The following is a 22,128-nucleotide window of genomic DNA, read 5'->3' on the forward strand; positions in this document are numbered from 1 at the left end:
TTTTTTAATGATTAAATTGAGGTAGGGTGGGAAAAGTGGGCACTTAGACCGAGGAACTTTCTACAGAGTGTTGGGAACGAGGAAAAGGTCTGGGCGAATCTGCTGAAGCGGATCTGTTGACTGTAAAAACAAAGGGGTAAGTCAGCTGATGTTCCCTGTGCCGCAGCTCACTGACAGCTCGGAGTGTGCGTTCGGCTCAGGACTTCGGAACTAGGGTAGGTGAGCTCAGGACCAAGAGCGAGGAAGATCTTTGGGACTGCATCCGCCTAACGGAGGGGGTGTTGTCCTCATTCGGCAAGAGCTTCTCGCGCCGGCAACTTGCCGTCCCTTTCCTGCACTCAGAACCTGCTCTCTGTTGGCGGCAGGATCTCATCCCAATTTTGCCCGGAAAACCTTCCTTGATTTTACCCCTGCTAAAAATAAATAAATAACATAAAATTGGGGAGAGAGAACTAAAATTTCAGTTTGTTGAAACATAGTAAGTTTATATGTTGAACCGTTTAAAACCGGAGCTAATGGTTTTTGTTGATCGAAAATACTGATTCTAAACAAGATTAGATCATAACCCACTTATCCCTAACTTTCAGTTCCCTTTTACTGTGTTCCCTTACTGCCTTTGTCTTCATCATGTATACTCAATCAGTATCCTATGATTTTTAAATTACTACGGTATTAGAGAACTTTTATTATTATTACTAGCCTTCATCTCTTGATCATCTTGTCAGATGCTTCGTATTTATTACTCAATTAATCCTTATGACAGTCTTACAAATTTAAAGACTCCCCGGTGCCCATCTAAGCTGAGACCTGTAGAATGAGTAGTTGTTATCCAAGAAAAAAGGCAGTAAGAGTCTCTAGGCAAAGAAAAATCATTCAAAAAGGTTGGAAGTGGAAAGAGAGGTTTGGTATTAAAAAGAGCTTAATATGACTGGAAAATGGTTTGTGAATTTGTGTGTTGAGGATGAGGGGTTGCAGGTGCTGGGGGGGAGAAGTGTAGAAATAGAAACGTTGTGTACTGGGTGAAGGCATTTGAATTTTATCCTGAGAGCAATGGAATATGATCAAAAAGTTTTAAGTAGATGAGCAACATGATCAGATAGGCACTTTGGAAAGATTACTGTAACTTCAGCATGGAGAATACTGTGAAAACTGATTTGATGGTGAAAAGTGTAGAGATGGAGCCTACTATGGAGGCTGATAAATAAATCCTTAATTGATATTGATTCTTCCTCTTTGTGGCCAGAATTTCGTCTTTTTGAAGTGTCCGATTTACCTTTTGGGATATACTGTACTTTTTCTCACATGGAAATCTTCCTAACACCATCTTTCTTGCATCCGTATCCAATAAGATCTCATACCCACAGCATCCAAGATCTTCAAGATCACTTCTTGGTCCCCGATCTGTTTCTTTGACTTCATATTCACCAGTTGTTTCATAAACTCCTTATCTGTCCACCTAGTCATCTCTTCCTAAAAATCTTCTCTGCTCTTTTCTCCGTGTTCTCTATTATTGAGAATCCTGCCTAGGTATGCAAAATAGTTTATGGGCATAATGGCTTTTTTTTTTCCTAAGTGAATTCAAAAGGAACTTTTTTTATTAAAAAAAAGAAGCACTTCATTTTCTTCGTGAAGATTAAAATGCAGGGATGAAGGTAGGAAAACCAAAAATAATTAGCTTCGAGTCACACAAACAAAATCACTGAGTCATGGAACATTTTCTTAGAAGTGGTACAACAATAACGAAACATGGTTTTTATGGACTTATAATCTGCTGGGTTTTTGTTTGTTTGTTTGTTCTATAGAAATCCTGCCAAAGAAGATGAAGAAAAGCAGAGAAAGATTCTGCAACACAGAGAGGGAATTTGTATATAAATTCAAAGTAGGAAGTCAGTGCTTAGAACTGAGGGTGCCTCTCAAATTTCCTGTTCAAGAGAATGCCAGTCATTTACATGGGCGTCTGATGCTGCTGCACAGTTTACCATGCTTTATAGAAAAAGGTGAGAACTGATTTTGTAAAGGTTTATCTATTTATTTTAGAGAGAGAGACACACAACGAGCTTGTGGGGGCTGGGGGAGGAGCAGAGGGAGAGAATCTTCAAGCGGATTCCCCACTGGGTGTGGAGCCCAGCACTGGGCTTCATCTCATGACCCATGAGGTCATGACCTGAGCCAAAATCAAGAGTCAGACACTTAACCAACTGAGCTACTGAGGCACCCTGAGGATTGATTTTTTAATACTTTATTATTTTCTGATAGTCTCTTTCCTTAGACATTTCATATTAGAAAGCTTAAGCCTGAGAAGCTTGAAACAGAAGATGTGTTTAATTGCTTCCTAGAATAAAAAGGTTCCCCAGGCCTTTGATTTATTGATTTTTTTCTATAACCCTTGTAGTTGTTTACTAGGTAATTTAGTACAAAAATTAAATTATAGGGGCACCAGGGCAACTTGGCCAGTTAAGTGTCTGACTCTTGATCCCAGCTCAGGCCTTGATCTCAGGTTGTGAGTTCATGCCCCATATTAAAAAAAATTAAAAATAAATGAAAAATTAGCTACAAGGTTTGGGTTAGAATGCTTACTCTCTTAATTTAGTTGGGTGGATTCATTTCAGTTATCACTACTTATGATATTAGAGAATTGTGTTGCTAAATGCATTGCCTTTTTAATGATCTGGTCCTCTATTCCTGAGATATCATGGAAGGGAAGCAATACTAATCTTTGAATAATTATTGCTTACCTAAATTAATTCCATAAGGTCATCTGTATTAAATCATTTGTAAAAGGTCTCTGTGTTTTATCTCGCAAATGATAAAAACATTTGAAGCTGAGAATATGTTAGGCCATAGAGTTGTAATGGAATCTAGGAACTTTTTAACATGATTTCATTATACAAATAAGGAAACTGGTACATTGAAAAGTTAAATTCTTTGCCTAAAGCAGTGGTTCCCAAAGGTTGTTCCTTGATCAGAAGCTACAGCATCCCTTGGAACCTTGTTAGAAATGCACATTCTTGGGCCTCGCCCCATTCTTTCAGAATCAGACACTCTGGGGGTGGCATGTAGCAGTCTATTTCAGTAAGCCCTCCAGGGAATTCTGATACATGCTAAAAACTGAGAACCATGGGTCTAAGGTTATAAACATAGTGACAGAGCCAAAATCAGAACACAAATACCCTGATTTCTATCCCTATGCTCTTTCCATTATATCATCTCTAAGTAGTGTTGCTAAAACTGGAATTATAGATCATCCCAATTAAATCCATTTAATATGCTAATCACCCAATTTCTCTTTCAAATTCAAAGAATGTAACTCTATATATTTAAATATGATAACCTTCTGAAAATTTGTAGATTTTTCTTTTTCAGTTTTTCAGTTTCTTTTTCAGATTTTTCTTTTCAAACTGAAAAATCAGACTTAAGAAAGTAATGTTTTTAAATCAGTGTCAAGGTTATACATAAGAGTTAAGAGTTTTAACCTTTCTCAATGCAATAACCTGTAATAGTAAAGAAAAATAATTGTGAAACTAGTCAAATGATACCCAAGCTAATTTTATTTTATTTAGACATTCAGTTAAGGATACAAGCTTGATAAAATTTCACATTGGAAGACCTATCCAGGTAAAATGTTCCCTCTTTATGTTGGGATTTTCTGATGTTGGCATTTCTTATCCCTGTTACAGACTTAAAAGAAGCTCTAAGCCAGTTTATAGAAGAAGAATCCCTCAGGGATTATGACAGCGACGCCGAAGCATCCCTGGAAGCTGTGAAATCCGGTGAAGTAGATTTACATCAGCTAGCCAGTTCATGGGCCAAAGCTTATGCTGAGGTAACAAAATAGATCAGATTGTGAATTTCAGAGATATTCTGGACTTCAGTGAAGCTTTTAAATTGCTAAAGTAATAGTGAAACAGTTGCGGAATCCTTTTTCCTCGACATACTAGACTTTATTCCATAATATATGATCTGTATTGACGTTCATGTGCTTCCTTCCTATATGAGGGTAAGCACAAAATACTTTATGTAATGTCTTTGTAAAAGGGAAGCTACTTTTGTATTTCTAACCAGGACAGGGTTGGCAGATTTAGCAATCAAAAATACAGGGCACTCAAATCCCAAAGAATGAATATTTTTTTTTTTACTGTAAGTATACCCCACATATTATATGGAACATAATTAGAGTAAAATTTATTCTTTTCTTATATGAAATTCTAATTTAACCCGGTGACCTGTAGCATCTGGAAACCTTAAGCTAGCAGTAGTGGTTCATTTTAAGCTTTTACTTTTGTCCTCTCACTTATCCTCACTATTCTTGTTGCCTTTTTTGTTTTTTTAAGAGATAGAGCAAACTGGCGTGAGTGGGGGTCGGGGGCAGAGGGAGAGAGAGAATCTTAAGCAGGCTGCATGCTCAGTGCGCAGCCCGATGCAGGGCTTAATCTTACAACCCTGAGATCATGATCTGAGCCAAAATCAAGAGTCAGTCACTAACTGACTGAGCCACCTGGGTGCTCCCTCACTGTCATTTTTTTTTTTATTAATTTTTTATTTTTTATAACATATATTTTTATCCCCAGGGGTACAGGTCTGTGAATCACTGTCATTTTTATAGTTACATAATGTCATCATTTTTCTATTTAAGTAATATATCTTATTTCATAAAGTCTAAGATGTCATCTATCATAACATACCATTATTTTATTTACTACTGAGATAGAACACCACCACCAATTAAACAATGATAGAATACCAAGATACCATCAGTACAAGACGCATTCTGATTTCTCAGAAGTGTAATGTGAAAAAATATGGACATATAATGGTGAATGAGATAGACACAAAATGAATTTACATTTGAGTTAGAGAGCCAGAAACAAAACTACACAAACAGACAAATTAAATAATTGCAAGCTATAATGAGTGAATTACATACCACTTTAAGCAACTCGGTCTGTGAGAATTTAAAAATCAATTTTATGGACACTGGGGAGGGTATGTGCTATGGTGAGTGCTGTGAAGTGTGTAAACCTGGGATTCACATACCTGTACCCCTGGGGATAAAAATATATTACATGTTTATAAAAAATAAAAAATTTTAAAAAAATCAATTTTATGGGGTCATATTTTGTTGTTCAAAGCAGTTTCCTTCATGCCTATTAAGGTTTCCTAGTATATTTAAAAAAGATGATACTATTTACATGTATTATTTTAAATATTAAGAACACGGGTGCATTAAAAAAGATACACCTGTAATAATTATTATTTAAAACCACATCTTTCTGCTGATGAGAAAGAACATAAGATGTAGTAAAAGAATAATTCTACTCAATTTATTCAAGTAGTATTTTTTTGTACATCTAAAATGGGTTGGGCACACAGTTGAGAATAAGTCTTTGCCTTCAAGGAGCTTATGCTCTGTGGAAGGAACCAAAGAAGTCTGTAGCCAGTAACACTGTGCAGTTAGTGTTGGGATCAAGGTAAATACCTGGGAGCATGTAGAGAAGGTGGGGGAGGAAGAGTGCCCAAGAGTTCCTGAAGAAAGCAATCAACCCCTCTTCTAGGATTGCTATTGGTTTGATACAAAATCTGGAAGCAGAGCCTCTTCCAGCCCTGATTTGGTATAACCAAAGAGACAACTTCCCAAATGTTAGGTCAGTGACTGGTTAGGTGTTTAAGTTGATATTATTATAAAAGTGTAATTACCATATTCACTAATTTATGGTTTTCCTTATTTTTCTGCGTATTAGCCATTCTAAAAATAGGAATTTTACTATCTTCCAGATTAATGATCATAACAGTAGTAATAATAATAATATTAATATAACAAAATAAAAACACTTTATACTTATTCATTTACTCCCAGGATTACGGATTTATTGTGAACTAAAATCAACAAACCTCCATAAAGCAAGTAATCTGTTCTCACCCTCTGCAAATTTAGAAGATACATAGCCCCCCATATTACATAGAGTTCAGCTTTCTAACAGTGCCAGAATACTAGAAGTATAGTTGCTTGTTTGTTTTTAAAGAATTAAGGAAAGAAAGAACGAAGAATCTAATTCTGAAAGTAAAAAATGGAAATCTTGACTGTCAGGAAAAAAACCGAGAGGACCCAAATACTGTTATACCCACTGGATATATTCAGGCTGTGAAAATTATAAAAGCTGAACAGCTAGTACAAGCTCAAGAAATGTAGGAATCAGCAACTAAAAAGAAGGAGTTAAAAAAAGAAAAAGAAATTATGTTGCAAGTCACCAAAAAGCCAGGAGAGATTAGAAGCTGCAGCCTTGCAGAGATCAGAAGAATCCAAGTATGATGAGCCCCAGAAAGGGGGCTACCGCATGGCTGCAGTGTATGGGTAAACAGTGTTACAGTCATCTGAGAAGGATAATGGGACCATCAGTAAAAAGGTGAAAGAGCATAATGTTTACAGTAATATTGATGACCTTGGTTTTGAAAGAAGGAGCTCCATTTACTATAAATGGACTTAGCAGATGTTTCAAATGCTAATATATTTAAATCATGAAACTTTTGCCTTCACCACCTTTTAACAAAGATCTTCTAAAAATGTAGTACAGGGGTACCTGGCCGGCTCAGTAGGAGGAGTGTGCAGTTCTTGATCTCAGACTCCTGAGGACCCCGAGTCATTGTTATAAATATAAGTGATGATACCTTTAGGTGATACAGTGAGGGTCAGCTCCAAGGAAGGATGTCTGTCCCATCTCTGCAGAGATGTACCGAATACCCTGCTGTTATGTAAGGGATTTCTGTTTTAGAGGACCATTGCCCCCTGACAACAGAGCTGTACTTCAATGGATGTACCTGCCTGGTAGCAGAGGTTCTGATGGCCTACTAAAGTGTGTCTGACTGTGAATCCCTACTGTGTGGAGGAATTCTCTTTTCTTCCATGTTTCCTTTTCTTGCCTACTGCCATAGGTTCTACGTTTTCAGCCTCTAAAAACCTTTTATGGCTTTTTCCTAATCAACTGCTATGTCTTTGCTATTGCACTAATTTTTTTAAATTATGAGAAGTAAGCTTGGCTAGATGAAGAAAGCTAGACAGAGCCAACTGTTGGCAAAATTGTGAAGTTGACTTTGTATTTTTGGTGGTGCCCTATGTTCCATTTTAGTGTTGTCTTCTCAAGTCTCTCTATTCATCCATTCATCAAATGTGAACTCAGCTTCTTTTAGGCATCAGATATTGTGTTAGGCACTTGGGGATAAGCAGAAAGAAAATAGACACAGTTCTTACCTTCATAGAGTTTACAGACTGACAAATATTTAAAATTGAGTGCCGTGGGGGCGCCCAGGTGGCTCAGTTGGTTAAGCATCTCCCTTCAGCTCAGGTCATGATCTCATGTCCTGGGATGGACCCCCATGTGGGGCTCCCTGCACAGCGGGGAGCCTGCTTCTCCCTCTCCCTCTTCCTCTTCCCCTCCCCCCACTCATGCACTCTCTCTCTTTCAAGTGAATAAATAAAATCTTAAAAAAAATAAAAATTAAATTAAGTGCAATGAATATGATAAGTGCTATGGTATAAGACAGTTGCAAGGAGAGCACAAAGCTGGAGAACTTCAGAAAAGCTTCCCACAGGAAAGAGAAAGTGAGTTGAGGCCTGAAAGATTAGTTGGAAATAGGTGGGTGGAAGGTGTGTGGTGGGAGAGGAGAGAAATAATATCCTAGGTAAGGTGTACAAATATAAAGGTCTGGAGGTGAGAGAGCCCATGGCACATTAGAAAAACTGAAAGTTGTTCAGAATGGCTAAGAAAGAGAATTGTAGGTCATCTTGCATTCTGTCTTTATGCCGAAGGTAATGAGCAGCTTTAGAAGAGTTTAGCAGAGAAGTAAGATGATGATCCTAATTGCACTTCAGGAATATCAGTTCAGTGCATTAATGTGAAGAGTTTATCCTGCGGAGAGAAATACTGGAATAAGTTAGAAGACTGTTGTAGTTAGGGGAGAAATTATGAAAGCTTAGTCTAGAATAATGGTAGTTAAAATGGTAGATAAAGAGAAGATACCAAAGACTTTCCATTCATGTATTTTTTTATTCAGCAAACACTGTGTGTGGATCCTGTACCAGACATTGGGGATGTATCAACATGACAAATCTGGGCCTTATTCTCATGTAATGTTAGTGAAGAAGACAATGAGCATGTAATTTACAATATTAAAAATTTTATTAAGGAAATAAGTAGGGTGCCATGGAGAGCCATGAAGGGGGTGAGGTAGGTTGGGAGAACCTAATTTATATAGCATTAGAGAACTCCTCTCTAAGATGGTAGTATTTAAGCTGAGACTTGAAAGATAAAATATCACTTGGCTCAGATTTCTGGCTTGCACAACTGAGGGAATGGTGGAATGGTGGCTCCCTTCACTTGAGCTCCCTTTACCTGAGAAGCAAGTTACAGCATAAAAATGATGGCTTCAGTTTATACCCTTTAAATGGGAAGTGCCTACAAGAGGCATCTATGTGGAGAAGTCCCATAAACACTTAGCTGTGTACACGTGACACTCCGGAAAGATGATTGGATTAGAGACATGGGTATGGGAGTCATTCATACATAGATAAATTTTGAAGTCATGGGATGAATGAAATTGCCGGTGACTATGTAGAAGGAAAAGAATGTATTCCTGTGCAGAATCTTGATGAAACCCTGCATTATAGTTATCTGTTGACTTACCTGTATCTCCTGCTTGTGTGGATAGGCGCCTGGAAATGTTTAGTTTATTCTCTATTATAGCTCTGGAACCCAATGCCTGAAAATATAACAGTGCTTTGGTATGGGTTGGTAGATGGCAAAAAAAAAAAAAAGATGAACATACAAATAAATGAACACACTAACACTTAAGAGATGAACAGAGGAAGAAGAATCTGCAAAGGGAAGAGAGGGATTGGCCCAGGAAGTAGAAAGAAGAGAGATTATGGCTTCATGAAAGTTGAGAAAAAAGAGGTGCCAAGAAGGAGGAAATAGCTCATAATGTCAAATGCTGCTGAGAAAATGAAGTGAGGAAAAGACTCAAAAAATATCCATTGGGTTTATCAAATAATCTTTCTCTGCGGCAAGATCAGTTTTAATGGATTGGTGGGGCTGAAACTAGATTTCGGTGACTTCAAGAATGGAAGTGTGGAAATAAGACTTTAAGAATGGAGTGTGGAAACAGAATGAGTACAGATAACTCAAGAAGCTTGGTTGCATAGAGAAGAAGGGTGAGACACTTACAAAATGAAAACACAAGGTCAGAGGTTTGTTTGCGATGGTACCAATGAAGACTAGAAGGGATAAAATCCAGAACTCAGGGAATTAATCCTGACTGGGAGGAGGGACATTTCTTCTGTTTTGGCAGAAAGGAAGAAGAAAAGGATGGATACAGATTCTGAAAATTTTATTGCTTTAGTAGCAGGAAGTTGAGGACATTTTCTTCTAACTGCTTCTACTTTATCTGGGAAATAAAGAACAGGCCACATGAGGTGGGGAACTAATGACACAACTGGATATTTGAGGAGAGAACTGACCAGAAAAAGATGGGATTGCCAGGCATCATTCAAGGGAAACGTTAGAGTAGCACCAAACATTAGAGTAGCACCAATCTGTCACCATAAACGTCACATTTTTGTGCTTTTTTTTCTGCTGCAGTGTTCTACAGTCTGATTTCAGCCATAGAGAAGAGGAATATGAGTTTTGTTAGGTGGGCAATAGAAAGAATATCAGTCCTGGTGGTTGAGGATTTGGGCAAGACAATGGACCATTCTCTAAACAGCTAAGAGAAGAAAATGAAGCTGGGCTGGACCTAATGGCTGATAAAATATGAGAAAGTAGAAGGGTCTGTGCAGTGGAGATCCTGATGATTTAAAGAACCAGTAGCCTGGGAGTAATTGAATGTGAATCTTGGTTAGAGGTTATAGTCAAAGACTGAATGTTTCAATTTCAGAGGCTAAGCTATTCCTGGGGATGGTGCAGAATGGGGTTTTAAGGAGGAGTAGAGAACTTAGTAAAGATAAGTTCTGAGAAGCAAGAGGCAGGGCATTGGATTGGTTTACCCACATGGGCATCCAGGTAACCCAGGCTGATGACAGGAGTGGAAAAGAGAGGACGTCTGTGAACTCAGGGCCAAAGCTTTATGCGGGATGGTGGAAGTGGGGAAGTAATGGCCTGGACATTAAAGAATTTTCTCTCTGCAGGTCTTTACCCAGTGTCCCCATTCCCCTCAGCTATCACAATTCCTTTCCTAGTATCCTCTGTCCTGAATAAATGGCATGAGTTAGGTTAGGAAAAAACTCTGTTTAGTGCTTCTCGTGTAGGTAGTTTCTACCTATTTGTAAGGCTTACTCTGGGCCAAATTTTAAATTGATGCTGCCAATTATTAGTTAGCTTATCTGTTACTATGTATGGGCAGGCAGATCCCTATGATCTCTCAGGGCTCCTTCCTACATAATTTGAGCATGAACCTGAAGTGAATTTTGAACTGAGCTTAAGTCACATATGCTATTTATAATTCCTAGAGCAGTTACCAGAATGTGCTTTTGGGACTTCAAGATCAAAAGCTTCTGCACAGCAAAGGAAACAGTCAACAAAACAAAGAGGCAATCCACAGAATGGGAGAAAATATTCACAAGTGACACTACAAAGGGCTGATATCCAAGATCTCTAAAGAACTCCTCAAACTCAACACACACAAAACAAATAATCATGTCAAAAAATGGGCAGAAGATATGAACAGACACTTCTCCAAAGAAGACATACAAATGGCTAACAGACACATGAAGAAATGTTCATCATCATCAGCCATCAGGGAGATTCAAATCAAAACCACATTGAGATACCACCTTACACCAGTTAGAATGGCCAAAATGAACAAGACAGTAAACAACAAATGTTGGAAGGATGTGGAGAAAGGGGAACCCTCTTACACTGTTGGTGGGAATGCAAATTGGTGCAGCCACTTTGGAAAACAGTGTGGAGATTCCTTAAGAAATTAAAAATAGGGCTACCCTATGACCCTGGAATTGCACTACTGGGTATTTACCCCAAAGGTAGAGATGTAGTGAAAAGAAGGGCCATCTGTATAATTAAAAAAAAAAAAAAAAAAAGAAGGACCATCTGTACCCCAGTGTTCATAGCAGCAATGGCTACAGTCACCAAACTGTGGGAAGAGCCAAGATGCCCTTCAACAGACAAATGGATAAAGAAGATATGGTCCATATATACAATGGAATATTATGTCTCCATCAGAAGGGATGAATACCCAAACTTTGTATCAACATGGACGTGACTGGAGGAGATTATGCTGAGTGAAATAAGTTAAGCAGAGAGAGTCAATTATCATATGGTTTCACTTACTTGTGGAGCATAAGGAATGACACGGAGGACATTAGGAGATGGAGAGGAGAAGTGAGTTGGGGGAAATTGGAGGATAAGACAAACCATGAGAGACTGTGGACTCGGAGAAACAAACAGGGTTTTGGAGGGGAGGGGGGAAGGGGTTGGGTGAGACTGTATTGCATGGAGCACTGGGTGTGGTGCATAAACAATGAATCTTGGAACACTGAGAAAATAAATTTAAAAAAAAAAGAATGTGCTTTCAAGTTTTCAGAGGCATCAGAGCAGATGAAATCCATGTTCAAGATTCAGCTAGTCACCTTAAACTCTTCCCTCCTGATCTGGCTACTGGTTGAAGTGTAAGTGAAAGAAAACAAGGGGGAAAGCTTACCGATTGAGTGACTGGGTTCAAGATAACCTAGTTCTGGGATATGTCTGCTTGTTTAATTTTTAGGTAAATTATTACTCTGAGTTATATCATCATCGATTACAGTTTTTGTTTTCATTGGTAAGAAAAGGGAAGAATTCAGATTGTTCTTTTTTTTACAGGTGTATGTCTACAAAGATCAGTAATGGAAAAAAACATTGAATTCTTTGTGTCATTTCCACTTTTGCTGTTAAATTATATAATCTTTTTTTTTTAAAGATTTTATTTATTTATTTGACAGAGAGAGATCACAAGTAGGCATAGAGGCAGGCAGAGAGAGAGAGGAGGAAGCAGACTCCCTGCTGAGCAGAGAGCCCGATGCGGGACTCGATCCCAGGACCATGAGATCATGACCTGAGCCAAAGGCAGCGGCTTAACCCACTGAGCCACCCAGGCGCCCCAAATTATATAATCTTTGACAAAGGACTACTCAGCCAGTTTTCTCGCTTGTAAAAGCATTGTGTTTGTCTGATGTATTGACAGATCCCAGGTCCTTGGGACAGCATCCGTACCTCCCCACATGGTTGTGTGTATACTTCCTTGGGTGGATCTGTGTATGTGTTGAGGGTATCCCCATTTTGCCTCTCCCCATATTTCTGTTTTTCTTGTTTATCAGTGTTTACTCAGTCCCTTATCATTTTGATAGTTAGCTGTTTTCATATCCTTAAAAGCATATTTTTAAAAGATTTCATATTCTTTTTTTTTTTTTTAAGATTTTATTTATTTATTTGACAGGCAGAGATTACAAGTAGGCTGAGAGGTAGGCAGAGAGAGAGGAGGAAGCAGGGTCCCTGCTGAGCAGAGAGCCCTATGCGGGGCTCGATCCCAGAACCCTGGGATCATGACCTGAGCCGAAGGCAGAGGCTTTAACCCACTGAGCCACCCAGGCGCCCCAAAAGATTTCATATTCTTAAAAGCATTTCAAGAAGAAAGCAGAATACTAGAAAAAGTCAAAATAATTGAGTAGGTTTATCTTTTTTTTAAGATTTTACTTATTTATTTGACAGAGGCAGAAAGAGATCACAAGTAGGCAGAGAGGCAGGCAAAGAGAGAGGGAGAAACGGGCTCCCTGCTGAGCACAGAGCCCAATGTGGGCCTCGATCCCAAGACCCTGAGATCATGACTTGAGCCAAACACAGAGGCTTAACCCACTGAGCCATGCAGGCACCCCATGTGGATTTATCTTGATGTAAAATCCTATGCATGAATTGGGTTTTCAGGGCTATTGCATCACTAAACATTTGAGTATATATGTAACCTCATTTTCTAAATGTATATCCTAAAAACCTTTTTTTAGCAATGTATTTTTAATAATGAGAAGCTTTTTTCTAATTATAATAATATAATTTAAGAAAGCTAAGGTCATCAGAAATCCCACATTCCTGAAGTAGCCACCATTAGCATTTTGTTGATCATCCTTTGTGTGTGTGTGTGTGTGTGTGTGTGTTATTTTACAGAAATGAGATCATAGCACCCTTAATTTTTTTTTAATTATGGACACTTCCTATTTTTTCTTCTATATTAGCACCCCTTCCTCATCCCTACCTCCAGGTAATTCATATTACAACTTAGTTTATGTCTTTCCATATTTTTTGTATACTCAAATAATCCTATGTAACTTATATCTCTATTTATATAAATAAAAGGTCTCAATCCATTGTCTGATGAACAAAAAAAGATTCATACTATATATACTACCCTAGCAGTATAGTAAATAAAATGCCATGTCATGATTTGATAATCTCTATATGTCATCTTGTAGACCACGTTAGAGCATGCAAGGCCTGAAGAGCCCAGCTGGGATGAAGATTTTGCAGATGTGTACCATGACCTAATCCATTCTCCAGCCTCTGAAACTCTCCTAAATTTGGAACATAATTACTTTGTTAGTATCTCAGAACTGATTGGTGAAAGAGATGTGGAGCTGAAAAAATTACGAGAGAGGTATTTCAGATTTCTTGCACTATCATGATTAAATGTCATATTGTCAGATATGATGGCTGCAGGACAGTTGGTTTTCATTTAATTGTAAAATCGAAGAACAAAATAGAAAAAGATTCTCTAATTTTGAAAATTAATCTTCTTGTGTATTTCAGTTTGTAATTTCAACTAGGAAGTCATCATAGGCTTATGAAATTTCTCAAGTGAAATTTCTCAAGTGAATAAATTATGGTGGCTTTATATGTTATTTCAAGTTCCAGGCACTGCGCAAAGAGCTTTAGATGATGTCTTAGCCCTGTTCAGGCTGCTATAACAAAACACCATAGACTGGGTGGCTTAAACAAGAGAAATTTCTTTCTCCCAGTTTTGAAGGCTAGGTAGTTCAAGATCAATGTGCTGGCAGATTTGATTTTTGGAACACCCATCTCCTGGCTTGTACAGAGTGCCTTCTCAGTGTGCGATCCCTTGGCCTTTCCTCAGGGTGTGGTCCTAGTGCATCCCTTCTGGAGAGAGAGCTCTAGATACTAATTCCATCACGAGGGCTCCAACCTCATGACTTTGTCTATACCCATTGACCTCCGAAAGCCCCCCCTCTGAATATCAGCACACTGGGGATCTGGGTTTCAACATACGAATTTGTGGGGACACAAACATGCAGTCCATAACAGATGCCCTATCTCATTTGATTCTTACCATGACCCTACTGCAGATGAGGATAATGAGGCTTAAATAAGTCAAATAAGTCAAATAACTAACTTGTCTAAGGACAAGCTGGAATTTGAAGTCGTAGCTCCACTCCAGAGTTCTTAACCACTGTACCATGCTCTCTCCCCATTCAGAACGTATTTAAAACCCTACATTACTAAGTTCATGGTCTCATTCAGTTCATTTTTGTAAGCTTATTTACATGAGGGAAAAAATAGCACTGGTATTAGTCCAGGATATTTTAATTATATTTTATTTCATTGTGTACAGTATTGCAAACAATCCTTTTGTGATTCATTTTTTTCCTCCAGAGTAAGTAAAAAATTGCTAGCATTATTTATTTTAAAGCATGACTTTCCAGATTGCTTCCTAGCAATTCTATAAAATGTAATGATAATCAGGATAAGCTTCTTCTAGATAATCTATTTTCATCTAGCAGAATCTAATATTTATTACCTTGCAAATATTCATTTAAGACTTTAGGTACATGGCATTAAGATAATGTTTTGAGTAGCTAATGAGAAATTTCTTTGATTGTGAAAGTATATTAGGACCAAATCACATGTATTTTTTGTGGCTGACATGATAGTCTGTCCCAAGGTAGTAAATTTAAAATGATGTACCGGTTTGCTCCTGGCTCTCATTTGCTTTACATTAGAAAATGCTGGGACCAGCAAGATGAGAATAATCTGTTATCTTGAGGGTTGTCATAGTTAGGGAAACTTAAAATGCAAAAATTATAAGCAAATGGATTTAGTAATTTTTTCCCGAGAATTATGCTTCTGCGTACCAGATCAGCATTTTCACTGTATTGCATAGATTTGTACATTTTCATAACAATTCTATTCCTCTTTTATTTTCCTATCTAGTAGAATATTACAGCATTTCAGAAAGAACTTGATGTTTTGACATCTGTCACTCCATATGGGTTTAGCTTTGCTGGTGAGCTACCCTGAGGCAATTTATTCCTTTCTAGGTGGGACACCTGCAGTACAGGTAGTTGCCACCAGGTAAAGAGTTGAAGCTGTGACCCTGAGGGAGACAAAAATTTGATTGTTTTTTAGTCCTTTATTATGTAGCCAGTAGTACTGTGAATATAATTTTAGGATAAGAATGAAATTTAGGTTGGCTTTATATAAATATATGGAAGTATAACGACCTAACACTTACTACTTTCTGTTGAACTTCATTTATTTGATTTTTCCTACCAAAGCTTTAAATAATAAAACCTTCAGCTCATTCTGAATCTACTCCTGAATCTCGGGTTTTCTGGGATTGTCCTCATTCTGCCTATTTAGATACATTGAAAAATTCCTAGCTTGGCTGTCTGGAGTCCCTATTAGTAGCCACGACTAGTACCTTCATTTAGCTGGTGAGCTACTCTGAATTGTGCCCACTTTGCCACCTACTCACCACACCTCACAGAAAACCCTGCATCTGGCCATCAATATTCTTTAATTGTTCTTTTTTTCTAAATCAAAAGAAGATTCCTATTCCACATGATTCTTCACCTTTTGGGAAGCTGCATTAACTTATTAACTGCATTTACAGGTACTTCATACTTTTCTTTCTATCATGGAATAGCTTTTTATCAGGAGTTTATTTGGGTTTATGTTATTTTTTGAAATGTCCTTTGGCCAAATCTCTTGATGGGTTTTTGTTTTGTTTTGTTTTTTCTTTGTAAACATAATATTTAAATACATTTATTTTGACAGCAGTTTGTAGTTTATTCTCCACATACCCAAACTGTTAGCTTGAAAGGGAAAGGTAAGCTAGGTTCCTCTTGAGGTAGGTGATTGTTGTAAAGGTGAACAGTATAACTTAAGGCAAGTTGGAATTCATTGATAGCCATGGAAGCTCACCCAATTCATTTACCCAATGCATAAGCAGAAGTGACACATTTTCTTAGTCCTGTTTTCATTTTAATTCCACTGTGCATCTTTAAAAGACAGTTTCTTAGCACAGTATAATCATTGTTTGCTGTTTTGTTCTGTTACAGCAGACTTTTACAATCGTTTTTTCTAAGTGTCTTCAAGATAATATTCAGATTGTTAGAATTGTCACACCTGACATGCTGAGCCAACATCTAGTTAGACAGAACTAGAAATACAATAAAGTTTCCTTTGATCTTAATCTGAGACAATTGTATTGTATCTTTCGCTCTTGCAATTCCGACACATTTAGGATAAAATAAATGTTCATGCAGTTTACTTTGTTGAATTATTGATTAGTCTTTTTTTCCTCACTGTTAATTTATTACTGTCAGCAAACCAGATTTAAGATATAAATGTTTAAAGATACTCATTTATTGATATTTAAAGATTCTGAATCTTTAAAACTTAAAAATGGCAATGATACGTTTTATCCACTAGAGGGAACATGCGTAATGTAAAATATTAATCTGTTTATATCAAAGTTTGTATTTATAACTCTGTTGCCGTTATTTCTTCTTTAATTAAAAATTTTACTTGCAAGCACCTGGCCCCCAATAGATATTGCAAGTTAATGGGGTCATCCTCATTAGAATTAAGTGAGGACTAAATGGTACTGAATATTTAATACTAGGAGGTAAATACAGAAATGTATAAATGTATAACATATAAATGACTTATTTATCACATACGTATAAGTATCTTAATCAGTTGTTATAAGGATAAATTCTCTTTTAAGAGCAATTAATATAATTAGACTGATAGTAAAATCCTTTTCATTTATATCTTTACTTCATTCTTTTCCCTTCTGTTTGAAATACATTTTAGGACAAACTTTTTAAATACATTCATATTAGAGGATAATTTTTTAATTTGAAAAATTTAAAGAACTTATTTATTAAAATATATCGAAAAGACAACAAACTGTAGGTGTACAATTCAGTAAGTTTTTATAAAGTAAGCACAGCCATCATCACTCAGCATAAGAAATGGAATATTTCTAGCACTGCCGAAGGCTCCCTAGGGCCTTCTTGTCACAGCCCATCCCTCCCACAAATAATTGGTATCTGAATGTCTAATACCAGTGATTAGCTTTTCCTGTGGAAAAACCATGTTTAATTTCTGCACAAACAAAGAATGTAAGGCCAAAGCATATCTTTAGAATGTATTTTATATTCCTCTGTAAAGAGAACTTTGTGATTTAATACCAGTTTGATTCTTAGAACCTAACTGATAGCTTCAAGTGATAACTATAAGCTAACTTTCAAAGCTTGAAGTCACTTTAACTCTTGTGCATATAAATAGAAAATGTAAAGCTGGAGTCAGAGTGTCTTCTTTAAGGAAATCTGCAGATAAGAAAGGAGTCTAGTTTTAAGCATTAGTCATGGAAATTGAAAGATTGCCTAGATTTTGACCGCTCTCACTTCTGTGTTAAATTTAGATCATGATCTAGCTGAACAAATGAAGCGTTACATGACATTATCATTATTCCCACATCCCCGTTTTCAGGCCTTCAGAGTGCTTTCCAGGTATTACAGTTGCTTTTCCTGGACATCTTCTTATAAAAGAAAAAAATTTATTTTTACTTCGTGGAGCTTGTTTAATGAATCTGGAGTAGCCATCTCCTTAAAGATATCATGACTATATCTGATCTGCTTATTTATGTTTTAGACAAGGCATTGAAATGGAAAAAGTTATGCAGGAATTGGGAAAATCACTGACAGATCAAGATGTAAATTCACTGGCTGCTCAGCATTTTGAATCCCAGCAAGTAAGTAAAGTACAATGATTTTTAGATACACAGGTACGTTTTCTTTCACTTATGCTTATAAAAAAAAAAATGACCACTTGGTGTACTCTCTCTTTTTAGGACTTAGAAAATAAATGGTCAAATGAATTAAAACAATCAACTGCCATCCAAAAGCAAGAATATCAGGAATGGGTGATAAAACTTCATCAAGACCTAAAAAACCCTAACAACAGCTCCCTCAGGTATTACCCATCTGTTCTTATTAGATGAAAGTTCATTGTTAGGAAGAGTTCGTATGTATTATAAAATTGAATCTTTTAGTTGCAGCTATTTTTAAGTTACCAGTGACCATCTAAGATAATTTTATACTTCTAACACCTTTAGTATTATCTGGAATTGTGTGGGTTGTTTGGGAGGGGGGTTAATTGGTTGGCTTAAAATAGTGACTTACCCCCGTAGAACTTAGCTATAAATCTCTTAGGTGTGTATATCTAAATATCTCAAGTACAATCTCTTGTTTGTTTTCAATTGGCTTCAGTTCAGTGCAGTTAGCATTGGTTGAATGCATCTTAAATGCCAAGCACTCTCTAAGCAGAAAAACAAAGATGGCTACACATGTGGAGCTTATATTCTAGAGACTGACCTATAAATAAAATAATACTGTATAGAATGACATTTGCAGTCATAGAAGCATGTACAAGGTAGAAAAGGAGTGTATATACAGGTAATGAATCATTGAGCACTACATCAAAAACTAACGATGTACTGTATGTTGGCTAATTGAACTTAATAAAAAAAAAAAAAGGAAGGAAAAGGAGTATAGAGGACTTCTGTAATTCATAACCTGTACAGTACCTGATGGCCTAAATGCATTTTATTCATATGTTGCCCTAGAGCTTGACAGGCGCTTATGTTATTTCCTGGGTATATACTCATATGTTTGAGAATTTCTTTCTTTCAAATCTTAAAGCATATTCAACTGGAAATGTACTTAGTACAAATGTGATAATCCTGTTTCCAACAGTTGCCTGGTATCTGCTCCAAACATTTAGAAATAGCATTTTATTTGTGTAATGTCGGTCTCCCCTGCTAGTCTTGCCTTGAAGACAAACCATGTCTGTTTTTTCTATTATACCCAGATCTTTGCCAAGTGTCTACCTCTTCACACTGGCACATAAGACATGCTCAATAAATATTTATAGAATGGGGAGACAAATAGGCAGATGGATGAGTTATCATTTAGCTGTTTACCTGATATCTGTATCACCTCTTCTCCAAATATTATGATCTGTCATTGCCTTATTTTCCCAATATATTTGAACAATTTTTATGATTAGAAATGGGGTAACATCCTTGACACTAATATATTTGACTCTACTCCTCATTTCAACTAAATAATGAACAAGAAATTTTAAAAAATAATGAACACAATACAAAGGGAAAGGTGGGCAGAAAGAAGTGTTGAGAGCATCTGTATCCTATAATATATAATGGTGTTTCTCAAACCGCTGGTTGCAGTCTGCTAGGACCATTCTAGATTCATTACTTTCCAGTCAGATGTTTAAAAATAGCAATAAAATGGAATGGAATGAAATGGAATGGAACGGAGTATGGCAGAGTAGAATAAGGAAAAAATATGAGAGCACATCATGGATGAAGCTTTCTATAAATAAATGTGTATATTAAGCCAGAATGTGAAGTATATACTGTATGTTTTGGTTAGAAATGTGGAGAGTCTGGTGATGGGCATTAAGGAAGACACATGATCTGATGAGAACTGAGTGTTATACGCAACTAATGAATCATTAAATACTACATCAAAAACTAATGATGTACTGTATGTTAACTAATTGAAAAAAAACAAAATAAAAAAATAAAATTAAAATAAAATTAAAAATTAAAAAAAAAAAGAAATGCGGAGAGTCATGGATTTCAGGAAGCTGAAAATGCCCCTTGTTATAAAAATTATCTCGCTTTGCTGCTATAGTTTTAGAAATTCAATCTATAGAATCAATTCCACTGTGTACATATTGGCCTCTAGCTGATGCTGCTTTTACAAACTAAGTATTCCTATGAAAAGATGTTTTTACTAAGACTTTGTCAGTTTTGCTTTTCTTTTAATAGCGGTTTCCTTGGGCAGCAGAAACTTGTTTACAACTCAACTCCGTATAGAACTCTTGTAAGAAATTGATAAAAGTGGCATTTTATTTTTAGCCATTATTTTTGCTTTTTTTAAAAACATCAGGCCTACTGAAGGGTAAATTATGCAAATTAAAATTTACCTCTTTTAGGTTTTGATGAGTTTTGATAAACTTAACTGTCATGAAATCATCACTGCAATCAAGATATAGCATTTCATTTTTATATCTTTATAGCTCATTCCTTTCTCTTTCCCAGCTCCTGGCAACCTGCTCTGATTTCTGTCCCTGCAGTTTTGATTTCTTTTGGAATGTCTTATAAATAGAATCAAACCGTTATGTAGCAGTTTGTGTCTTCTTTCCCTTATCATAATGCTTTTGTGACTTATTCATGTTGTTTCATTTATGAATAGTTCTTTTCTTTTTATTACTCAGCAGTATTCTAGAAGTATTATAGTTAAGATTTATAGGCATTAATCACGATGTATTATTTCATATACGTTATATATAAGTAATTATGTCTACTATAAAATAAACATATATATCATATATGATGGTGTAGAGTTTTGTTTTTCTTTTTTTAAGATTTTATTTATTTGACAGACAGATATCACAAGTAGGCAGAGAGAGAGAGGAGGAAGCAGGCTCCCTGCTGAGCAGAGAGCCCGATGTGGGGCTCGATCCCAGGACCCTGAGATCGTGACCTGAGCCAAAGGCAGAGGCTTTAACCCACTGAGACAGCCAGGCGCCCCTAGTTTCATTTTTCTTATGATATCTTCATTTGGCTTTAACATCAGGGTAATAGTGGTATCATAAAATGAGTTGGTGGTCTGCTGATGAACCTGTCAAAGGGGTTGATATCTGTAATCATCAATCTGATATCATGTCTTTCTTTCTCGTACTTTAATTTCCTTCCTCCCTTTGCTTAAATTCCTTATGCGTCCTTGTGTGTTGTTTTCCAATAGATCTTTTAGCATATTGCTCATCATTGTGTGAAAGTCTTTTTCTTGTATGCGCAGTATCAGGGTCATCTCTCAGTTTGTGTCTGTTGATTGCTTTTGCTCTTGACAATGGGTTATTTGTTTCTTTTGCTTGCTTTTTTTGGGTCTCTCTCTCTCTCTCTTTTTTAAAAGATAAATGCTGGATGCTGTGTGTATTAGAAGAGACTAAGGTAAATAATACTTATATCCAGAAGTGAACAGGCCATTAATGTAAAGGTCATGCTGCACTAGTCAGTAGTTGAGCTGAGTTTGGTTTTTGTTTTTTCAGTGATAACCACAGGCTTCATGTTCTCTACTATAGTAAGCTGGTGCCACTTTGTATTTAAGATGAGGCTTTGGGTTCTAGAGGGTTTTTCCCTGTCATCCTGTTCTTTCCAAAACTTCCAGTAGTTTTTGCAGGCCTGTGCCACAGCATGAGGTCTCTCTCTATGCTGTTGTTCTACCCCTGAGGACTAGACTGTTGTTTGTGAATCGGACTTGGTGCTAGACTCATAGTTGGGGGTGGGGAACAGGTCTCTTTTGTCTTTGCCCAGCTTCAGTCTTGGGCAAGCCTTGTCTACCTAGGGCTTGAGTTTGGAGCATTCTCAGCATTTCTGTCTGTGCCACCAAAGAGGCTCCCTTGTCTCCTGGACTGCCTCCAGTGTTTTCTTGGAAACACCTGGTGGAGACCAATGGAGAAGAGTTTGCAGGTACGTGCAGACCTCCCTGTGCCTGAGGCTCATAGCTATTCCAAATTTACATGCTAGCCCACACTTGGCCTTTAAGAATTCATTAAAATGTTAGTGAGTTCTTCTTACCTCCTTACATTACAACTCATTTCTATCATGCGCTGCCAGAAATGAAAACTGTGTCTCCTGTCTGCCCTAGGAGGGGTGTGTTGCACTTTAGAATTGAATTTATTTGGTTGCCATGTTACCTCAAGT

The 22,128-nt window shown here is 37.0% G+C and overlaps 1 protein-coding gene across 2 annotated transcripts in view; it reads left to right on the forward strand.

Annotated features, from left to right (window-relative positions):
• Positions 1-128: 128 nt before the first annotated feature.
• The window catches only part of C6H12orf4 (chromosome 6 C12orf4 homolog), a 40,619-nt gene continuing 18,619 nt past the window's right edge, over positions 129-22,128 (forward strand). Inside the window, exons 1-6 of one of the 2 annotated variants that reach the window (XM_032349068.1) lie at positions 129-215; positions 1,803-1,997; positions 3,678-3,823; positions 13,502-13,683; positions 17,988-18,087; positions 18,187-18,308. In XM_032349068.1, coding sequence (XP_032204959.1) covers positions 1,820-1,997; positions 3,678-3,823; positions 13,502-13,683; positions 17,988-18,087; positions 18,187-18,308 — 728 coding nt within the window. In that variant the 5' untranslated portion in view covers positions 129-215; positions 1,803-1,819. Of the gene's footprint in view, positions 216-1,802; positions 1,998-3,677; positions 3,824-13,501; positions 13,684-17,987; positions 18,088-18,186; positions 18,309-22,128 lie in introns of those variants that run through there. The other variant, XM_032349069.1, reaches the window with a different exon arrangement.

Source organism: Mustela erminea, chromosome 6 (assembly GCF_009829155.1).
Source record: "Mustela erminea isolate mMusErm1 chromosome 6, mMusErm1.Pri, whole genome shotgun sequence".
Lineage (NCBI taxonomy): Eukaryota > Metazoa > Chordata > Mammalia > Carnivora > Mustelidae > Mustela > Mustela erminea.